The sequence below is a fragment of the Salmo salar genome, chromosome 05 (assembly GCF_965601325.2).
Source record: "Salmo salar chromosome 05, fSalSal1, whole genome shotgun sequence".
NCBI lineage: Eukaryota > Metazoa > Chordata > Actinopteri > Salmoniformes > Salmonidae > Salmo > Salmo salar.
In genome coordinates, this window is record NC_138295.1 from 33,121,018 (window position 1) to 33,143,466 (window position 22,449).

At 43.0% G+C, this 22,449-nt stretch overlaps 1 protein-coding gene across 9 annotated transcripts; it reads left to right on the plus strand.

Moving 5' to 3' along the window:
• Positions 1 to 101: 101 nt before the first annotated feature.
• stx3b (syntaxin 3b) lies at positions 102 to 22,077 on the plus strand. Of its 9 annotated transcripts, none has more exons than XM_045718098.2 (11): positions 102 to 488; positions 13,874 to 13,948; positions 14,037 to 14,136; positions 14,234 to 14,308; positions 14,410 to 14,480; positions 14,608 to 14,716; positions 14,808 to 14,881; positions 14,956 to 15,090; positions 16,155 to 16,265; positions 21,162 to 21,252; positions 21,378 to 22,077. In XM_045718098.2, exons 1-10 carry the CDS (start codon positions 459 to 461, stop codon positions 21,237 to 21,239), a joined length of 858 nt encoding a protein of 285 aa, XP_045574054.1. In that variant the 5' UTR covers positions 102 to 458; the 3' UTR covers positions 21,240 to 21,252; positions 21,378 to 22,077. The 9 variants fall into 9 exon arrangements, 6 of the variants coding, with proteins under 6 accessions (XP_045574054.1, XP_014055039.2, XP_045574053.1 ...); XR_014392306.1 differs by lacking the exons at positions 16,155 to 16,265; positions 21,162 to 21,252; positions 21,378 to 22,077 and adding exons at positions 15,261 to 15,558; positions 15,718 to 15,828; positions 17,668 to 18,744 and having other exon boundaries at positions 104 to 488; XM_045718095.2 differs by lacking the exons at positions 16,155 to 16,265; positions 21,162 to 21,252; positions 21,378 to 22,077 and adding exons at positions 15,718 to 15,828; positions 16,886 to 17,001; positions 17,668 to 18,744 and having other exon boundaries at positions 105 to 488.
• Positions 22,078 to 22,449: the final 372 nt, after the last annotated feature.

The following is a 22,449-nucleotide window of genomic DNA, read 5'->3' on the forward strand; positions in this document are numbered from 1 at the left end:
GTCCCCTTTAAATGGCATGGCAGGTCAGCCAACACACACAGGTATCACACTGGCCAGGGCGTGGCCCCGTATACGACAAGGCGTTTACGCATGCGTGAGCGAGAAAGTGCGTTTTAGGATGATTACTGGGGGCGAGCGAGCGAAAGAGATTATGTGGGCTGTACACAACTGTTGTTTTAATCCGCAGAGCGAAGAGATTTAGCAAAAAAGCACGGGTTTCTCCCCTAGCAGCCATATTGTATGGACATTTGGTGGAAAAAGCAGTAGGAAAAAAACACTTTCTGGAAGACCTTTGCCAAGACTTTGAGAGTTGATTTTAAACTCACTGGCGGTGGGATTCCGTTCAATAGCCAGCAGTCCAGCTGGTTGACGAATTTCACCGATTGGGGATCGTATTTTTTTTTAAATTATAGATTACTATATTTATTTTTTTGCTTGTTTTATTAACAGTCGGCAACATGAAGGACCGATTGGAACAACTCAAAGCTGTAAGTGGGGTCTGAGATCTGTTACACAGAGGCACCTTTCACAGAGCTAGACAGATGTTATTACCTTCTGTGCAGCATGCAAATTACAAATGGTCTATGCAAAAAAACGAGTGTCTACAACTCGACACAACTATGTTTTACCTCATTATTGGTCTTATTTGGTAGTGTACAAACTAGTCACCATCCTATCCGAAGGCCTGTGGTCGACTGACTATTTGATTACAAAATTAGTCGCCTGGATTTACAAATCAAGAAATGGCCTAAATGAGAGGCGATGCAAAGAGAATAGTTTGTTAAGGTTGTATGAACTGGATCAACTTGGATAGGTTTGTGCGGTCTGTCTCTTGGGGACATGTTTGTCTTCTCTGCGGTAGTCAGACAGTGGGGGTTGGGTTTGAGGACAAGGTAACGGGACCACAGGTGTCATACAGTGTGTCCTTGCGCGCTCCGGGGATTGGAGAATGTGGGAGAAAGGTGCAACTGCATCTCGCAATTCGGGGCGTTCTTGCATGTGGGCATTCCTGTACCTGCAGGAACCCCTCTTTATACGTCTATTGGTATATTTTTAAGCTATGACTCCAGTACATAGGCAGGGGCTCTACAGTACAGTAGGTGGTAATGCACGATAATGTTGGATGCCAACTGCCCATAAACTCCACAGAAGAAGAGGTGAAGGCGACAATGGTAACTAACTATAGGTAGTACACACCAGTAGTGACCTTTGCCCCTGCCTGTTGGCCACTATTTTCCCGCAGTTCTGTTAATGATGGTGAGGGCAGGTGTTTGGCGGGAGGGAGCGAAGGACACTGTGTGCTAGTTTAGCCAGCTAGTCCTAAGGAGGTCTCTGGTACACAGAAGGCACAATGCGTGGGTGACACGTGTGCTAGCTAGTGAGCACATGGTGTCGTCCCCACCTCTCGCCTGCTGTGTACCGGAGTAGCTAGCATTTTTCTCCAGTACACAGCAGGCGGGAGGCGGGGGAGACAACGTGTGATAGCCACCTAACTAGCAAGCTAGCACATGGTGTCGCTAACTAGCAAGCTAGCTAGTTAGCACATGGTGTCGCTCCCGCCTGCTGTGCTAGGAGGAGGCGGGGGTGAACGGTACAGTGTCCTTAATCCTGCTTGTTAGGCACTGTTTTCCCACAGTTCTGTTAACAATGGTGAGGGCAGGTGTTACAGGCTGACCACCGCTCGCATCGCAAAATACATTTAGAAATCTATATTCAATTATTGCACTAACACTGCTCGCGTGCGCCAACGAGTGTCTGCGTTGGCAAGGGCTAACATTGAACCCAAACCGGTTGCACACGTCCGCCATCGAGCATAAATGGGCTAAAATAGAAGTCAGTTCTATTTGTGAAGCAGATCGCGCTGCATTGGTTATACCCACGTGGGTGACTGAAAGACGAACGAGGTCGTGGCGGTAATGCACCTAATTTATGAAAGTTGCCAATCGCAATATAAAGTCCAGAGAAGAAAAAGCCTAGAAGGAGGAGAGATGACTAGAAACGATTCGGTTGGCCGTTTTATGTGTGGATTAATTGTCGGAGTAGAGGACCTTGTGCAGTTCAGGTAAAATAACAACTCAATGTTTATATCCCAGGACAAATTAGCTAGCAACAGAAAGCTAGCTAAATAGGACAAATTAGCTAGCAAGCTAGCTAGCTAAATTGTCATAAAGGTTTTATGCCTTTCGACCTGTCCCCAAATTAATGTAATTGGTTCCGAGTTTGTTTTGATATTTTAACCTGCGTGTCGTGATAGCGTTTGGTGTGGGGGGAACAAAAGAAATGTATGCACGATGGTGCACGCGCGCAGCCGGTTTGGGTTCCGTGTTAGGCAGGCAGGAGCGAATGACGCCAGCTAGCAAAGAGGACTCTGATACACGGCAGGCGGTGGTGCTCAAGCAGGAACCAATAGGATGTTCAAGGGGGGATGTGCTGTCAAGTGACCTAGCTGCTTTTAGCAACACAACTATTTACACACTAGCGTTGCTGGCTATTAGCTTGCATAAAAACACAATAGTCCGCTGGAAGCCAGAAGTTAAATCAACTTCAATTTCAACTTATTCTGTCAATTGTCTGTAGGCTTGGTCCTTATGCAGGAGGGCTTTGAGAAAAAAACATCTAATGGAATTAAACAGAATTTCCTAGCAACACTATTTAGATATACTAGCACTGCTTTCAATGGTGTTGGGTTGTACAGTGGGAAGCCAGAAGATAAATGCAATTCCATTTCAACTTATTGTGCCGGTGGGCAGGACTGTTGGTCATTATGACAAGGGGAATTTGAGACGATATCTAAAGGATCGTATTATTAAATTGACTTTCCAAACGTAGGTCTGCCATAAACCTGTTTTCTCTCTGCTTACCTCATTCCAAAATAAAAGTCCTGCACGTGCGCCATATGTGGACAAAAAAAAGAATAACTTTTATTTTGACATGAGGTAAGCAGACAGGAAGTTGGTCTACAACAGACCCATGTTTGGAAAGTCTTTTTAATAATACAATCCTTTAGATATTTTGTCTCAAATTCCCCCTGTTAACTTCTGTTTTCCCACAGACTACCTCAATTAGCCCGACTAACCGGTGCCCGTATACAGCCTCGCAACTGTTATTTTTAACTGTCTTTTTACGGTTGTTTTTTATTTCTTTACTTATCTATTGTTCACCTAATACCTATTTTTTTACTTAACCAACAGTGCCATTTTTAGGGCCTGCAAGTAAGCATTTCACTAAAGTCTACACCTGTTGTATTCGGCGCACATAACAAATAAACTATGATTTGATTGGAGACTGTCTTTGTGCAACCCAATACAATTCAAATCAACGCTAGTATATGTACATCCACCTTCGTTGCTAAAAGCACCTAGGCGGACACGGTTGTAGGCGATTTAATTCCCACATCTATTTATACATCTGTTTCCTGTAAGTAAACTGCAGGTGTAACTGACACCTATACTAATTAACAGTCAGTACCGTAATGCAAGGCCTGTAATGGTGAGATTGTTCTACATCGCCGATCTCTTTCCACTATGTCTTTGGTCTGTCTACTCCTCTCTTGGAGTAGACCTACTAGCCTAGAACCTGTATTGGGTATTTTAAGACATTATCTCTCTCAATAGCTTAGTTTCTAACACAAAATAACCAGGATGTTCTGTCCTGTTGAAGAATGTAAGGTTCCACTTTGGGTGAGGCGTCAGGATCTGTTACCATGGTCACCCCTTACTGTTGGCCAAATATTTGCCATGTATAGTTTACCAATGCCCCGGAGCAGCAATTGACAATCTCGCAGGTACAATGGGTTTCTACCGGGAAGGGAAGTAAAGTCAAAATGGTGTGGCAGCTTGTTTAGGGATTTGTTTTTATGGGACGGCTATTTACATAAAACAAGACTGTTGCGGCAATAGTAGACCTCTGCATGGTCTTCTATCTCTGCTGTTTTCCTTAATGTTAACTTGGTGGGGCTATATTGTTGTTCATGCTTGGTGCATAATCAGGCCATCTGACTGGTGCAGTAGACAGGAGAACAGACTACAACAGGAAACAGAGGATAATGTCTCTGGAGTCTGGACACCATATTATATTCAGTCTGGTCTCTGTAGTAACTCGAGCTAGATCTCTCCATAGGTTGGCTTTTTTTGTACAGCATTCTGTACTGAACTGTAAAGACCAGAGAGGTTTCAGACACGCATCCCTTGGGTAGTAGTAGGTTGTCTCCCATAGTATTGGGGAAATCCATTTGAATTCAATCACTTTTTGAAAGCATCCCTTTTAATCTAAACAACTTTCCATACATGTTTGGCCATTGAAGAAGCGGTCAGAAAGTGGACTTTCTGACCGCTTCAGGAGATAAAGGTGCTCAAAGCTGACCCATTTTGCATACCCCAACACCATGAGACATCCATGTCTTCATCACTGGAAAATATAAACTAGAGTTTTTATTTGATAACGTCTTGATTATTTAACATTTATAAAAATGGACTTAAAAAAAAATCTTTAACATCAATTATCTAAAAATGGCCTCCTCCTGCCTCATGTCAACAGTACAGGCTGTTGGGGGAATGTTTTCTTGGCACACGTTAGCTCCAATAATACCAATTGAGCAACGTTTGAATGCCACACCTTGTAGAATCCATGCCCCGAAGAGTTCAGGCTGTTCTGGAGACAAAGGTACTAGATGGGTGTACCTAATAAACAGTCCCCTGAGTGTATGTTGTAGCTTAGACATCATCTGAGGTTTTTGTGTTGTGCCCGCAGTCGGTTGAGACGCATGCTCTTGAATACAGGGTGGGTGTTATTTCAATCATAGAAATAGACACTGAACAAAAATATAAACGCAACATGCAATCATTTCTTAGATTTGACTGAGTTACAGTTCATATAAGGAAATCAGTCAATTGAAATATTCATTAGGTCCTAATCTATCGATTTCATATGACTGGGAATACAGATATGCATCAGTTGGTCACAGGTACCTTTTTTAAAATAAAAATGTAAGGGCCTGGATCAGAAAACTAGTCAGTATCTGGTGTGACCACCATTTGCCTCATGCAGCGATGTCATTCACATAGAGTTGATCAGGGTGATGATTGTAGAATGTTGTTCCACTCTTCTTCAATGGCTGTGCGAAGTTGCTGGATATTGGGGGGGAACTGGAACACGCTGTCGTACAAGTCAATCCGGAGCACCCCAAACATTCTCAATGGGTGACATGTCTGAGTATGCAAGCCATGGAAGAACTGGGACATTTTTAAGCTTCCTTGTGACATGGGGCTGTGCATGATCATGCTGAAACATGAGGTGATGGTGGCGGATGAATGGCACGACAATGGTCCTCAGGATCTTGCCACGGTATCTCTGTGCATTCAAATTGCCATCGATAAAATGCAATTGTCTTTGTCTGTAGCTTACGCATGCACATACTATAACCCCACTGCCACCGTGGGGCACTCTCTTCACAACGTTGACATCAGCCAATCCGTTCGCCCACACAACGCCACACACGCTGTCCTACATCTGCCCGGCACAGTTGAAACCAGGATTCATCTGTGAGGAGCACACTTCTCCAGTGTGCCAGTGGCCATTGAAGGTGACCATTTGCCCACTGAAGTCGGTTACAATGCCAAACTACAGTCAGGTCAATACCCTGGTGAGCACGCAGATGATATTCCCTGAGATGTTTTTGACAGTTTGCAGAAATTTTTGGGTTGTGCAAACCCACAGTTTCATCAGCTGCCTGGGTGGCTGGTCTCAGACCATACTGCAGGTGAAGACTGATGTGGAGGTCCTGGGCTGGCGTGGTTACACATGGTCTGCGGTTGTGAGGCCAGTTGGACGTACTGCCAAATTCTCTAAAACAACGTTGGAAGCAGCTTATGGTAGAGAAATTAACATTAAATTCCCTTGTAACGGGTCTAGTGGACATTCCTGCATGCTCCCTCATTCCTGCATGCTCCCTCAACTTGAGACATCTGTGGCATTGTGTTGTGACAAAACTGCACATTTTAGTGGCCTTTTAAAGTCCCCAGCGCAAGGTGCACCTGTGTAATGATCATGCTGTTTAATCAGCTTGTTGATATGCCACACCTGTCAGGTGGATGGATTATCTTGACAAAGGAGAAATGCTCACTAACAGGGATGGAAACAAATTTGTGCATCAAATTTGAGAGAACATTTGTGCATATGGAACATTTCTGGGATCTTTTATTTCAGCTAAGGAAACATGGGACCAACACTTTACATATTTCTATGATTTCAATAGGTTTCCTATGGAGGATTGACAGTATAATTTAAAACAGATATTCCCATTCAAGTCAACATTGTTCTGATGTGTGTACCCTCCAACCATATTTGTGATACCATTTGAAAGTTGAAACGTCAATTTTAATACATTTATCTGCCAAAACATGACACGCACCCTTAGGCGACATGTATACCATTTATACTGTGTTACCGCACAGGAAGGAGGCTGCTGAGGGGAGAACGGCTCAAAATAATGGCCGAAATGTAGTGAATGGAATGTCACCAAACACATGGAAACCATGTGTTTGATGTATTTGATAACATTCCACCTATTACTCTCCAGCCATTACCATGAACCCATCATCCCCAATTAAGGTACCACCAACCTCCTGTGGTATGCCGGGGTATTTTGAAAATACTGACGGGAGGTGTTTGTGGGTAAGTTCTACGCCACTACTTATAACTAACGGCAAGTTAAGTATAACTATAAGAAATCTAAGATGTGTCAAATAAATCATATCTAGCTCAGGGCTCCAGCTATGCATTTGGTTTGCTAACTTGCTATCTAAGGGACTAGAAGTCAAGATCAAGCTTTTGGGTTACAGCAGAGACATTGAATTGCCTCCTGGATCAAGATCCCTGTTGCCTAAATTGTTTTGTACATATAACATAAAATATGTGTGTGTATGTATATATACTGCTCAAAAAAATAAAGGGAACACTTAAACAACACATCCTAGATCTGAATGAAATAAATAATCTTATGAAATACTTCTTTCTTTACATAGTTGAATGTGCTGACAACAAAATCACACAAAAAGAATCAATGGAAATCTAATTTATCAACCCATGGAGGTCTGGATTTGGAGTCACACTCCAAATTAAAGTGGAAAACCACACTACAGGCTGACCCAACTTTGATGTAATGTCCTTAAAACAAGTCAAAATGAGGCTCAGTAGTGTGTGTGGCCTCCACGTGCCTGTATGACCTCCCTACAACGCCTGGGCATGCTCCTGATGAGGTGGCGGATGGTCTCCTGAGGGATCTCCTCCCAGACCTGGACTAAAGCATCCGCCAACTCCTGGACAGTCTGTGGTGCAACGTGGCATTGGTGGATGGAGCGAGACATGATGTCCCAGATGTGCTCAATTGGATTCAGGTCTGGGGAACGGGCGGGCCAGTCCATAGCATCAATACCTTCCTCTTGCAGGAACTGCTGACACACTCCAGCCACATGAGGTCTAGCATTGTCTTGCATTAGGAGGAACCCAGGGCCAACCGCACCAGCATATGGTCTCACAAGGGGTCTGAGGATCTCATCTCGGTACCTAATGGCAGTCAGGCTACCTCTGGCGAGCACATGGAGGGCTGTGCGGCCCCCCCAAAGAAATGCCACCCCACACCATGACTGACCCACCGCCAAACCGGTCATGCTGGAGGATGTTGCAGGCAGCAGAATGTTCTCCACGGCATCTCCAGACTCTGTCACGTCTGTCACGTGCTCAGTGTGAACCTGCTTTCATCTGTGAAGAGCACAGGGCGCCAGTGGCGAATTTGCCAATCTTGGTGTTCTCTGGCAAATGCCAAACGTCCTGCACGGTGTTGGGCTGTAAGCACAACCCCCACCTGTGGACGTCGGGCCCTCATACCACCCTCATGGAGTCTGTTTCTGACCGTTTGAGCAGACACATGCACATTTGTGGCCTGCTGAAGGTCATTTTGCAGGGCTCTGGCAGTGCTCCTCCTTGCACAAAGGCGGAGGTAGCGGTCCTGCTGCTGGGTTGTTGCCCTCCTACGGCCTCCTCCACGTCTCCTGATGTACTGGCCTGTCTCCTGGTAGCGCCTCCATGTTCTGGACACTACGCTGACAGACACCGCAAACCTTCTTGCCACAGCTCGCATTGATGTGCCATCCTGGATGAGCTGCACTACCTGAGCCACTTGTGTGGGTTGTAGACTCCGTCTCATGCTACCACTAGAGTGAAAGCACCGCCAGCATTCAAAAGTGACCAAAACATCAACCAGGAAGCATAGGAACTGAGAAGTGGTCTGTGGTCCCCACCTGCAGAACCACTCCTTTATTGGGGGTGTCTTGCTAATTGCCTATAATTTCCACCTGTTGTCTATTCCATTTGCACAACAGCATGTGAAATTTATTGTCAATCAGTGTTGCTTCCTAAGTGGACAGTTTGATTTCACAGAAGTGTGATTGACTTGGAGTTACATTGTGTTGTTTAAGTGTTCCCTTTATTTTTTTGAGCAGTGTATAATAATGTATTTTAGTAGTGCCCCTTGTGTGGTACAGTAACTGTATACAAATCTGTCTCCCACATTTTTTTGGATATCGCCCACCCCTACCTATCATGTCTGTATTCAAGACCATGTTGTGTCTCAGCTGATGGCAGGCACAACACGCACCTCGACATGATGTAAAATAAGGTCTAAGCTATGAAAATGATATCAACATTACGCGTTTTTAAATAATTGACGTTTAAGGTTAAAAAAAAAAGAATATATTATACTTTTTTTTTTAATTCCTGAAATTATAAAATAGTTTGATAACCCTGTTTCTAAGCTTTTAAATATCTCAACCGTTTGTCTTTCCCAATGATAAAGACATGGATGTCTCATGGTGAGGTATGAAAACTTTGAGCACTTTTAACTCTTGAATATTAAAGTTTTATTTACAGATTTACTGCAAGATGTGAATTGCTATGCCACAATGTTTGTTCTTCAAATTATGTGTTTTATTCAAACTGAAAAATGAAGTAAATAGCCCAAATTCTCTTTTTTCTTTTTTTTTTCTTCAGGTTTTTGCTCTCAAAATTATTGTTTTTATTAAATAGAAAATCCTATTTTTTTTTTTCTAGGTCCACAATGCTTAAACCACATCAGGAGACCACTTTTGATGTCTGGGAAAAATCTGAGATTTTGTGCACACCTAGCAAGGGGCTTCTCTTTAGCTGTGTTTTTGTATCATACATTGCAAATCAAATACCCACTGGATTGATGAATAATCGTCATATCATTCTGCCAGGTAAACAGGCTACTTTGTCGTTAACATGCTGGTTTTTGGGAATGCCTTTCCATCTACCAGAAGAATAAGCATCATCGCTAACGGCCACACAAAGTGCTAGACGTGTGCACCACACACACATACAGATGGGTATTCTCATTGCCTCTTCAGAAAGTTGCTGGAATATGATAAACATGGGCAAATTCGTTCGTTTAAAAAAATATATATTTAGTTGATTCCCCACTAAGGTCAATGCATTTCTGAATATTGTTGAGTTCTGTTTTAATGCCTGGATTCCTTGAGGGCCCTGATTTTCATATTTGGACCAGAATGAGGCTCTCCTCTACCTATTCTTCCTGCAGTGATTATTCACCATCTTCATCAAATGTTTTCATAATTTATCTGCAGGTAATCGCTAAAAAATGTGGGAGCCAAATGAACAGCTCTCTCACCAATTTAGTGACTTTGGTGACATTCTATTCACTACATTTGGCCCATTATTAGGAGCCGTTCGCTCCTCAGCAGCCTCCTGTGTGGTAATATGGTATAAAAGGTATGTCACCTAAGGGTGGGTGTCATGTTTTGGCAGATAAATGTACAGTGCCTTGCAAAAGTATTCATCCCCTTGGTGTTTTCCTATTTTGTTGCATTACAACTTGTAATTTTAAATTGATTTATTTAGATTTCATGTAATGGACATACACAAAATAGTCCAAATTGTTGACGTGAAATGGAAAAAAATGACGTTTAAAAAAATAAATAAGGTTTTAAAAGTAAAACGGAAAAGTGGTGCGTGCATGTGTACTCACCACCTTTGCTATAAAACCCCTAAATAAGATCAACGTTCAAATGGTATCACAAAGATAGTTGGAGGTCCACATTTCAGAACAATGTTGACTTGAATGGGAATATCTGTTTTAAATTATACTGTCAATCCTCCATAGGAAACCTATTGAAAACATAGAACTATAGGGTTAGACAACCCTATATGCTCTGCAGCAGAGGTAACTCTGGGTCATCCATTCCTGTGGTGGTCCTCGAGAGCCAATTTCATCATAGCACCTGATGGTTCTTGCGACTGCACTTAACTTTCAAAGTTCTTGAAATGTACCGCATTGACTGACCATCATGTCTTAAAGTAGTGGACTGTAATTTCTCTTTGTTTATTTGAGCTGTTCTTGTCATAATATGAACTTGGTCTTTTACCAAATAGGGCTATCTTCTGTATACCACCCCTACCTTGTCACAACACAACAGATTGGCTCAAACGCATGAAGGAAAGAAATTCCCCAAATTAACTTTGAAGAAGGCACACCTGTTAATTGAAATGCATTCCAGGTGACTACCTTATGAAGCTGGTTGAGAGAATGCCAAGAGTGAGCAAAGCTGTCAAGGCAAACGGTGGCTACTTTGAACAATCTCAAATATGAAATATATTTAAAATTGTGTAACACTTTTTTTGGGTTACTACACTACATGTTATTTCATAGTTTTGATGTCTTCGCTATTATTCTACAATGTAGAAAATAGTAAAAATAAAGAAACCCTTGAATGAGTAGGTGTCCAAACTTTTGATTGGTACTGTATGTCTCGAGTTGCATATTCAGAATCCTCTCAAGGGCACGTGGAGTCATAAATCACAAGATGAGTTAGCTCCATTTGTGAGCCTGGTTGAGAAGGTCCTATAACCGACAGATGACTAAAGAGAGATTGAGACACCTGGTCACCGAGTGGTCTCCGTGTTAAATTGACACACTTCATCACAACCCCCTCTCTTTCACACATTTTATTCCCCCTCTTGTTTTTGCTGAATGAGAGACTGAGTGAGTACACAGGAAGGAAAAGAGCGCCTAGACTTATCTCACTACCGCAGCATTACCACTGTAAGAGCGTGAGACTATTTGTGTGTCTGTGTCCAACCTAGGCATGTGAGTGTCCATAAGTATGTCTTTACATGTATGGAGCTTTTGCTAGTGTAAATCATGAGTTTATACCCCCCCTTTTTCTCATGTTAAAAATTATCCTGGTAAATTTAATCCCCTACCAAAAATCCTTATCTTGGAAGCGCTCTCCTTTCCAGTTTTATGATTTAAAAAGTACTGTATTTGGTGTGTCCAACCTGTATGCAGTGTGACTGACGGGAATCAGCTGACTCCGAGACCTTGAACTCAGCTGATGCATTTGTGGAATGAGTGAGCAAGGGGGAGGGAGGGACTGGAGATGAGGAGAAAAACAAGAGGTGGCACATCTTTGTCTTGACTTTGATCTGGCTTTTTGACAAGGAACGTATAGCACTCAGACTTTGGACTCTCGTCATACAGTAGCACTCTAAGACAAACACGGACGTTCACTCTGACAGTTTAGCTGTTAGCTGAGGGGGAAAAAAAGACAACATGCAGAGAGGTGTAGACCGAATTTTGCAATGGCAAAGTTGACTTTTTTCAAAGGAGACTTGAGTCAAATTTGAAGTAAATTGTAATACAGACCTTCCAGGCTACAGGTAGCTAATCATGTCAAAATGAAAAGGCTAATAGCACCAGAAGCTAAACATGCTGGTGTTATAGCCCTAGTGGCTAGCAGTGGCTGAAAGCATGGTGGCTAAAGAGCAAATGCCTAAAAAGCATGTTGGATTAAAGGCAAAGGCCTATAGAGCAAAAGCTAATGGCAAGTGATGCTTCCTGAATCACAAGACTATATAGTCATTCTGAATTACATTTACATGCATCAAAACATGTTGGTTGACATGAAACGGATAACCCCTTTAAATGAACAATGAGAACACTGAGTGGACTTCAGACTAATGCTACTTGGTAATAATATCCGGTACAGAGTAGTGTTGCACGGTGTACTGGTACCACGGTACCAAAACGTCTCATACGATACTACCAACATCAGTTAAAAAATATATATAATTTTAGCCGTGATGGCGAGCGGGGATCCAGACCCTGATGAGTCTACTGTTCTGTTAGATTTGTACATTTGTTACATTGGAGCAGCGAGTAATGTTGATACATTTCATGGCCTGTTGTAATCGAGATCACAGAATGGAGCAGGCATGCTCACAACAGTACCTGCAAAACACCAGTCTCAACGTCAACAGTGAAGAGGCGACTCCGGGATGCTGGCCTTCTAGGCAGAGTTCCTCTGTCCAGAGTCTGTGTTCTTTTGCCCATCTTAATCTCTTATTTTTATTGGCCACTCTGAGATATGGCTTTTTCTTTGCAACTGCCTAGAAGGCCAGCTTCCCGGAGTCGCCTCTTCACTGTTGACGTTGAGACTGGCGTTTTGCGGGTAATATTTAATGAAGCTGCCATTTGACGACTTGTGAGTCGTCTGTTTCTCAAACTAGACACTAATGTACTTGTTCTCTTACTCAGTTGTGTACCGGGGCCCCCCACTCCTCTTTCTATTCTGGTTAGAGACAGTTTGCGCTGTTCTGTGAAGGGAGTAGTACACAGCGTTGTATGAGATCTTCAGTTTCTTGGCAACTTGTCGCATGGAATAGCCTTCATTACTAAGAACAAAAATAGACTGACGAGTTTCAGAATAAAGGTATTTGTTTCTGGCCATTTTGAGCCTGTAATCGAACCCACAAATGCTGATTCTCCAGATACTCAACTAGTCTAAAGAAGGCCAGTTTTATTGCTTCTTTAATCAGGACAACAGTTTTCAGCTGTGCTAACATAATTGCAAAAGGGTTTTCTAATGATCAATTAGCCTTTTAAAATGATAAATTTGGATTAGTAACACAACGTGCCATTAGAACACAGGAGTGATGGTTGCTGATAATGGGCCTCTGTAGATATTCCATAAAAAATCTGCCTTTTCCAGCTACAAGTCATTTACAACATTAACAATGTCTACACTGTATTTCTGATCAATTTGATGGTATTTTAATTGACAAATGTGGTTTTCTTTCAAAAACAAAGACATTTCTAAGTGACCCCAAACTTTTGAGTGATGTATGTATGTATGTATGTATGTATGTATGTATGTACAAAACACCTTCCTAATATTGAATTGCACCCCCTTTTGCCCTCAGAACAGCCTCAATTCGTTGGGGCATGGACTGTACAAGGTGTCGAAAGCGTTCCACAGGGACGCTGGCCCGTGTTGACTCCAATGCTTCCCACTTTTATGTCAAGTTGACTGGATGACCCTTTGGGTGGTGGGCCATTCTTGATAGACACAGGGAATTGTTGAGCGTTCAAAGAAACAGCAGTGTTGCAGATCTTGACACACTCAAACCAGTACTCCTGGCACCTACTACCATACCCTGTTCAAAGGCACTTAAATATTATGTCTTGCCCCCCCCCCCCCCCCCCCCCCCCACCCCCCCTTCAGGTCAGCTGACGATACAGACATGGTGGTGTTATGTATGTTTTACTCGTTTATCTGATGTTTGTTCATGCAGGAGAGGTCAGCTAAAAACTGGTTCTGTTTCCTCCTCAGCCCTCCTCGCCCTTCTCAGTGTCGGTATCGCCAAGCCTTGTGGTCTCTGTACTTAGGCTGCTGTACGTTCTCTATTTACAGTTATGACGTCAGTGTGCATATGCGGTTGATCCACTGTGTTTGAATACAGTACGTAATCTACTCATGCTGCCTTCTGCTTTTCCTCATAGACATGCGACAATGACGATGAGGAAGTGGAAATTGCAATTGACAATGCAGCTTTTATGGATGAGTTCTTTTCTCAGGTGAGTGTGTTTTTGCAAGTGTGTGTGTGTGTGTGTGTGTGTGTGTGTGTGTGTGTGTAAAACTGTATTTTTTTTCACTCTGTTTCAGATCGAGGACATCAGGAACAGTATTGATAAGATTGATGAGAATGTCTCTGAAGTCAAGAAGCTCTACTCAGTCATACTGTCTGCCCCCACATCAGACCAGAGTAAAACATACTGCCTCTGCAACTCTCTATGCCCCCCCCCATCTTTTCTATCTGTTATTGTCAGTGTGTCTGTTTTCATTTGTGTTTTTTCCTCCAGAAACGCAGGATGACTTGGAGGCTGTCACCAACGACATCAAGAAGATGGCTAACAACGCCCGCAACAAACTCAAAAGTAAGACCCTCACACATAATACGACACACAGACTAAATGCTGATTGGTTAATTCGGGTATGGGTGAATACTGATTGGTGAATCATGTTGATTGGTTCTCAGCCATCGAGAGGAATCTGGAGTCTGAGGAAGAGGAGAGGATTTCAGCCGACATGCGGATACGCAAATCACAGGTCAGCTTCCGAAAGTTCTCCCCTAACCCTTTACGTAACCCTGTGCCTAACCGTCAATGTTACCGTAGAACTGAATAACTATTGGATTGTTATAGCTTGTGGCCCTGTCTGTTTCATGTCCTCCCAGCATGCAGTGCTGTCCAGGAAGTTTGTGGACGTGATGACCAAGTACAACGAGGCACAGCTGGACTTCAGGGAGAGGAGTAAAGGACGCATCCAGAGACAGCTAGAGATCAGTGAGTTACCCACAGTCTTACACACTGTTTTATATGCACACAACTGGACCATAACCTCATGTATGTACTAAAATTATCCTCTGTTTCTCAGCTGGCAAAGCTACGACAGACGAGGAGCTTGAAGAGATGTTAGAGGGTGGAAACTCGGCCGTTTTCACTTCAGGGGTAAGAAATTGTGTGTGTGTGTGCGCGCGCGCGCGTGCCCGCGCGTGCGAGTACTAACGGTCTCCTCTCTTTAGATCATGGACTCTGGGATCTCGAAGCAGGCTCTCAGTGAGATCGAGGCGCGACACAAAGACATTGTGCGTCTGGAGAGCAGCATCAAAGAGCTACATGACATGTTCGTAGACATCGCCATGCTAGTGGAGAGCCAGGTACACTCCTCCTGTCTCAGCCATCTATTCAGTCATCCATCCATCATTATTTCAGATCTCTACCCTACATTTTAACCCTACTGTGTCTAACGTTGTTTCTCTCCTGCTCGCTCCCTCTTTCTGTCTGCCTCCGTCTGTCAACCGTTCTGTTTTTCCCTTCTCTTTCCCAGGAACCTCTCCCTTTCTCCTGGTCGTTCTCTGTTCCTTCCCCCGCTTCTTCTGCGCTACTTTCCTTTCTCCATGTTTTGGGGACAGAGTTCCCCTTGTGTCTGTGTCCATCTCTCTCCCTCCCATAACTCATTCATCTTCAGTACGAGTCTCCATTCTTAGTAAGAGTCACATTTGACATAGCCACATTGGAATCGACACAACCCCATACTGTATAGTCACCACAGCTACATCTAATCTATGTAACCACATGTATCTTGTTGGTTATCCTATGCTGTCTGAGGGGAAGTCGTGTGCAAGGTAAGCATCTTACCACTTCCTAACATATTCCTCTTTGTGATGTCGTGTTTGTGTCTGATCCTCTCTGTTACCATGGGGAGTCGAATAGATAGTCCTCCTTTCTTATTGTTTATTTTTTCTACGTCTGTATACTCACTGTGTGTGTTGGTCTGTTTTCAGGGTGACATTGTAAACAATATAGAAGCTCAAGTTTGTAAAGCGCAGGACCACATAGCAGTGGCTAAGACTGAGACCAAAAAAGCCATCAGGTACCAGAGCAAAGCACGCAAGGTACTGCACTCCATCCAACACTGTCTACCAACACCCTGATATTAATCAAGTAAACCCATCTACTAACTACCTTAACCTAAATCTACTGCGGTACCTGTCCCTGTTTCTAGGAAGCTTCTTTACGGTATGCAGCAATTTGTGAAGCACATCAACATTTTCACACACCTTCACATTAATAAACCACATACACTCTAAGGACCGTATACACTCCCCTCACGCACACACCACCGTAAAACAATCTACGTTTGTCGTCTTTTCTCTGCACCCGTCTCTCTCTGTCACTTCCTCTGCATATCTCTTTCCTGCAATATCCTGCCCTCTGCCAGGGCGGAATGATTGAAAGGATTGAGAGCAACATGGACCAATCGGTGGGCTTCGTGGAGCGGGCGGTAGCTGACACTAAGAAAGCCGCCAAGTTTCAGCAGGAGGCCCGTCGTGTGAGTGGCTTTAGAAAGGCCCAAGTCCCACCCCCTGGCCTCTCCTCCTGCTCCGTTGACCAGCCTCTATTGGGCTGGCACCCTGGTACCCAACGATCCCCATCCCAAACCTTGAACCCTCCTTCTCCAGATCTGGACCAATACCCCTCAACAGAGGACACACACACCTCTTTCTCCTCCTCTCTCTTCATTTTCCGCTTTATTTAACTAGTTAAGTCAGTTAAGAACAAATTCTTATTTACAATGACGGCCTACCCCGGCCAAACCCTAACGATGCTGGGCCAATTGTGCGCCGACCTATGGGACTCCCAATCACGGCCGGTTGTGTGATACAGCCTGGAATCGAGCCAGGGTCTGTAGTGATGCTTCTAGCACTGAGATGTGGTGCCTCAAACTGCTGCGCCACTTGGGGGCCCTTGATTTGGTGGTTGACTGTAGATGTGCGTGATTTATGGTCACTTTATGTAACATTTTGCTCTGAGTCATGCATGCATGTATGTTTTAGGATGTTTAAAAATGTTTAAAGAGGTGTTTGTTGTTGCTTTGTCCTTTAAATTGTTATTAAGGTTGTTGCCCACAATAAATGGTCTTCATAGCAGACACTTAATTGTTCCCCACAGAAAACGGTGATAATAGTGGCAGTTCTGATTATCGTGCTTGCCATAGTGGCTCTGATTATTGGGTTGTCGGTGGGATTGAAGAAATGAGACGTGTGCGAATAAGAGTTGTGTAAAGGGTGAGTAAAGTTGGAGGAACTCTGGAGTGTTGTAGTGGGATCTGAAACTTTGGCCACGTTTTACATTTTCCTTGCCCTCGGCTGTGTGTGTGTGTGTGTTAAGGTGGTAAAATGTGTATGTGTTCATGCTCCTTGGTCTGTTTATGGGGTGCGTTTGTACTATCTCTGGGTACTGCATGTCTTATCAGGAGTTCCTGCTAAGCATACCACAAGTGCACTTGTTGCCTATGGTAAGGGTTGGGTCCATAGAAATTACATTATTGAGCTCTATGGCCTGGTCACTGATTGGCACTGTGTGTGTCCGTCTCGATGGTGTCTTTGGGCTGTGTGGGATTGTATATGTGGGTTTCAGTTTCTCATTGGGGTTTTTGGGCTGTGTAGTCCTGTTTGACTATAAAAGTGATGATGATTCACTGTGTTATGATGGGCGGGATCTTCATTTGCTGTCAATCACTGACTCGTATCGGACAATAAAAGCTCTGCATACTCTGCATCAAAGAGCCTCCATTGGTCAGAATGACCTGATGATGGCTGACAGTGCATGATATTCCCGCCCAGCATGTTAAGAGCTTCATTTCCCTCAGTACCTCTGTCTAACACCATCTCATTTGTTACCGTAAATACTGATGTATTTGTTCTCCCCTTTTTTCCCCTCTGCCTCTGTAGAAGACAATCATTATAGCAGTGGTCTGTGCTGTGCTCGCTGTCCTCATCCTCGCCATCATCCTATCACAGACAGTGGGGTAATAGAGGGACCACGCCCCCTAACCTCACCCTCTTCATTCATCTTCATCATCACCCAATCTTACCCTCCTCCAGCTGTGAAGCCAAAGAGGGGGATGAAGACTCAACCTATCCCTCCCCTTTCCCTTGGACACCCCCCCCCCCTCTCTTACTGTAACTATAGAAAAAGGCCCAGCCAGTGGGACGTCCTAGTTGGAGCAGGCTGGTGTCCCCCTTGAGGTGGCTGAGAGGATGAGCATCAGGTGGGAGAGAAACAAGGGGACCAAAGCTGAGACTGGTTATTAGCCCCTGATAAAGCTAAACAAAAAAAGGGAATCTGAAGAAGTGGAGATCTTCACCCTCACACACAACTAAATGGACGCCATGCAACATTTCATTGAAGTTCTCTGAACTGCCTTCTATTTTTCCAATAATGTCAATCATTTGATTGATCTTGATCCAAACTTATGGGAATCTGACACTCCTTTCCCCATTGCAAAAACCTCCATCCACTTAATGTACCCCCGCCACCACCCTTGCCTTGTTGTCTTGCCATTTATGAACCTCCAAGCTGAAAAGTAGCCTCCTCCAGCTCACAGAGGAATGGTGCATTGTTTAACTCACCTATGATTCTTGTGTTAAGGAGAGACACGAGTGGATTTCACTTCAGTCTATGTGAAAGCAATGACTCTGTGCATGTTTGATGCCACTTGAATAGTTAAAAAAAAATCCTAAAGCACACCTTACCTCTGAGCGTTTGGGAGAGATCTTCGTATAACATCTGATTTGCTTCTTATGCCTTCCTTTACAGTCTGTCCAATCAAATTCATTTCATGCACCCCACACCTCAGATGCGGTAGCCAATGACGAGGCTCTAAATGGGACATTGAGGGTCTGGAAATTTCAAGCTGAACATTTGAAGATCGTTTTTTTAATTGTATTTTTAAATGTAATCTTCACTGTAGTATTATGATGGATTCCAGAGATTTTAATGAAGGAATAAAATATTTAGATTTGTAATGGTTTGGTTGTGACTGCTTTGTTTTCCTATGTTTTGTGATTCATGCTGCTGAAATTTGCACTGTGCAAGACTGAGTTAGCAGACATGGCACGTCTGAGTGAGTCAATGTGGGTTAGTTTGGCTTGTGTGAGTGAATCTTGTTTGACTTTAAGTGCATGTGTTTCTCTGAAGAAATGTGTATTTATGGTGATAGGTAATTATCAATCTGCTGTATTGTAATACAGCAAGTGGCTGTATTAGGCTGCAATGGCTGCACCTAGAGCAGGGATCTTAAACTAGAATTAGCTGTGGGCTGTTTTTCTTGAGTGGATGGTCAGGGAGCAGTAACATAATTATTAATCATTTGTAGACTGCAAATTGAACGCAAGAAGCCCAAACACGTTTTTTTTCTCTGAATATGGGGGGCCAAATAAAATCACCCACAGGCCAAATTTGGCCAGGGGGCTGCTAGTTGGGGAACCCTGACCTAGAGTCTGGGTTAAAGCTACTGTGAAGCCAAGAGCAGGCGTGTGTGTGTGTGTGTCTCTCTCTCTCTCTCTCTCTCAAAAACAGGCCATACTGACCCAGACACACCCTCTCCCCTGTTAACATGGTCCTTTCGTCCATCCTATGGGATGGCTGAAAAATGGGTTACTGTCCTTCCATTGGAGTTGTGATGAGATGTTTACAGTCCTATCTACCTTGTTTTGCAGAGTAATGTATATTACTGATGATTTAAAATTTCAGTCAAAAGTTTTACAACACCTACTCATTCAAGGGTTTTACTTTATTTTTACTATTTTCTACATTGTAGAATAATAGTGAAGACAACATGTATTAACTAAAGAAGTGTTAAACAAATCAAAATATATTTGAGAATCTAATAGCCACCCTTTGCCTTGATGACAGCTTTGCACACTCTTGGCATTCTCTCAACCAGCTTCACCTGGAATGCTTTTCCAACAGTCTTGAAGGAGTTCCCACATATGCTGAGCACTTGTTGGCTGCTTTTCCTTCACTCTGTGGTCAGACTCATCCCAAACCATCTAAATTGGGTTGAGGTTGGGTGATTGTGGAGGTCTGGTCATCTGATACAGCACTCCATTACTCTCCTTGGTAAAATATACCTTACACAGCCTGGAGGTGTGTTGGGTCATTGTCCTGTTGAAAAACAAATTCTAGTCCCACTAAGACCAAACCAGATGGAATGGCATATTGCTGCAGAATGCTGTGGTAGCCATGCTGGTTAAGTGTCCCTTGAATTAGAAATAAATCGCAGACTGTGTCACCAGCAAAGCACCCCCACACCATAACACCACCTCCATGCCTAACGGTGGGAAATACACATGCGGAGAGCATCCGTTCACCCACACTGCATCTCACAAAGACACGGCGGTTGGAGCCAAAAATCTCAAATTTGGACTCCAGACCAAAGGACAAATTTCCACTGGTCTAATGTCCATTGCTCGTGTTTCTTGGCCCAAGCAAGTCTCTTATTATTTGTGTCCTTTAGTAGTGGTTTCTTTGCAGCAATTTGACCATGAGGGCCTGATTCACAGTCTCCTCTGAACAGTTGATGTTGATGTGTGTCTGTTACTTGAACTCTGAAGCATTTATTTGGGCTGCAATTTCTGAGGCTGGTAACTCTAATGAACTTATCCATGCAGCAGAGGTAACTCTGGGTCTTCCATTCCTGTGGCGGTCCTCATGAGAGCCAGTTTCATCATAGTGCTTGGTGGTTTTTGCAACTGCACTTGAAGAAACTTTCAAAGTTGTTAATGTTCCGCATTGACTGACCTTCATGTGTTAGTAATGATGGACTGTTGTTTCTCTTTGCTTATTTGAGCTTTTCTTGCCATAATATGGTATTTTACCTAATATGGCTACCTTCTGTATACCCTCTACCTTGTCGCAACACAACTGATTGGCTCAAATGCATTAAGGAAAGAAATTCCACAAATTAACTTAAGAAGGCACACCTGTTAATTGAAATGCATTCCAGGTGACTACCTCATGAAGCTGGTTGAGAGAATGCCAAGAGTGTGCAAAGCTGTCATCAAGGGAAAGTGTGGCTATTTGAAGAATCTCAAATATAAAATATATTTGTTTAACACTTTTTTTTGGTTACTACATGATTCCATATGTGTTATTTCACAGTTTTGATGTCTTCCCTATTATTCTACAATGTAGAAAATAGTAAAAAAATAAAGAAAAGCCCTTCAATAAGTAGGTGTTCTCAAACTTTTGACCGGTAGTGTATACTGTAGGTTGTATTTAACGAATCAGTTAAATACTTTAAGCGTTTTTGATTAAGTCCAATAGGGACCAGCAATCCGTTCTGTTATATTTTAACTGTGCTATGATGGGTTCCTATCCTCTTTTTTTTCCCCCTTCCATTTCTCACTTCTTTTGCTCTGCTGTTCTTTTGAATCTGCAGAAGAAGATGATGATCACATTGTGCTGTGCCATTATCGGGATCGTTGGGTTTTCCTATTTGTATAGTTTCTTCTCATAGAGGTTTACAACAGGTAAAGGACACACACACAGGTTATCCATCTAGCGCCATTTAGATTATGGGCCACATGACTATCAATGGAAAACTGTCTGTTTCCTCTCATTTTTTCATTATATTTTTCCTTTCCCTTGCTTTCAGATGAACAGAAGAATGTCCTGTGTTTCCCATAGAACCTTTTTGACGGGTGTCCGTTTATTCCTTACTACTCGAATCGAAAAATAAATGTAAAAATAACCTTTGACGACTTAACTCAGCCTCCCATGCTCCCTGACCTGGTTCTCTCAGTCCTCTTGCTGTAGGAAAATGTCATTGTTTTTTAAATGTGTATTTATTTAGCTCACTGCATCAATTTCTCATTCAGATGACTTATGTGATATTCCATCCTAGGACTGTAATGAAAATCCCGTAGACCTATGAACTGAGATTGGCGCCCCTGGCGATGACAGTAGGACGTTGTAGGAGTATCATCTGTATGCAAAATACGTTGGGAGTATATTTGGTTAAAGGTATCAATGATGCAATTAAAGGTATCAATGAAATATGTGCATAATAAAATACGGATTATATATTTTAGCACAAAATTCCAAGTTATAAATACACTCATGGTCAAAATCCTTAATTTCCCCAGGCATGTCTTTTATTGAATGTGTATTTGTTTCGTAAGGTTGTATATATGTGGTTGTCAGTCATACAATGTTGTTTCACTGTATGCTGTGTCATGTATTGTGCTGAATTGTTAGTGATGGTATTTTCGGTGATGAGCGGTTTCAGTCATTCAGTGTGGTTGTGGGTCAGCCTAGTAAAACCTGTTACGTAATAAAATATTGTGTGCATAGTATTAGTGCGCCTCTTGTCTTTGATTCTCTCTTTGTTCTCATCTGAAATAATATGGATTTCTTTTCCGTTGGCAGGTGCTATTCCGACGAGTTGAATGGAACGAGTTGAACGGGACAACTATTGTCCCCTTGTCCTTTAATCAATCGGTCTTTACTGGGAGTCTTCAGTCTCACTATAGTCAGAGTCCGATATGATTGGTTTATGTACGTAAATTGTTCCCTATACTGGTCTGATGATAGGCTCTCTTGTTGACCCAATTTGGTCACTCCAGCGAATAGATGTTTTGCCTACGTCAGTGGTCTCTACAGCCATAGGTTTATACACCACGTGGGCTCCGCCTGCTTCACGGAATGACATAACCTTTGCCCAATCA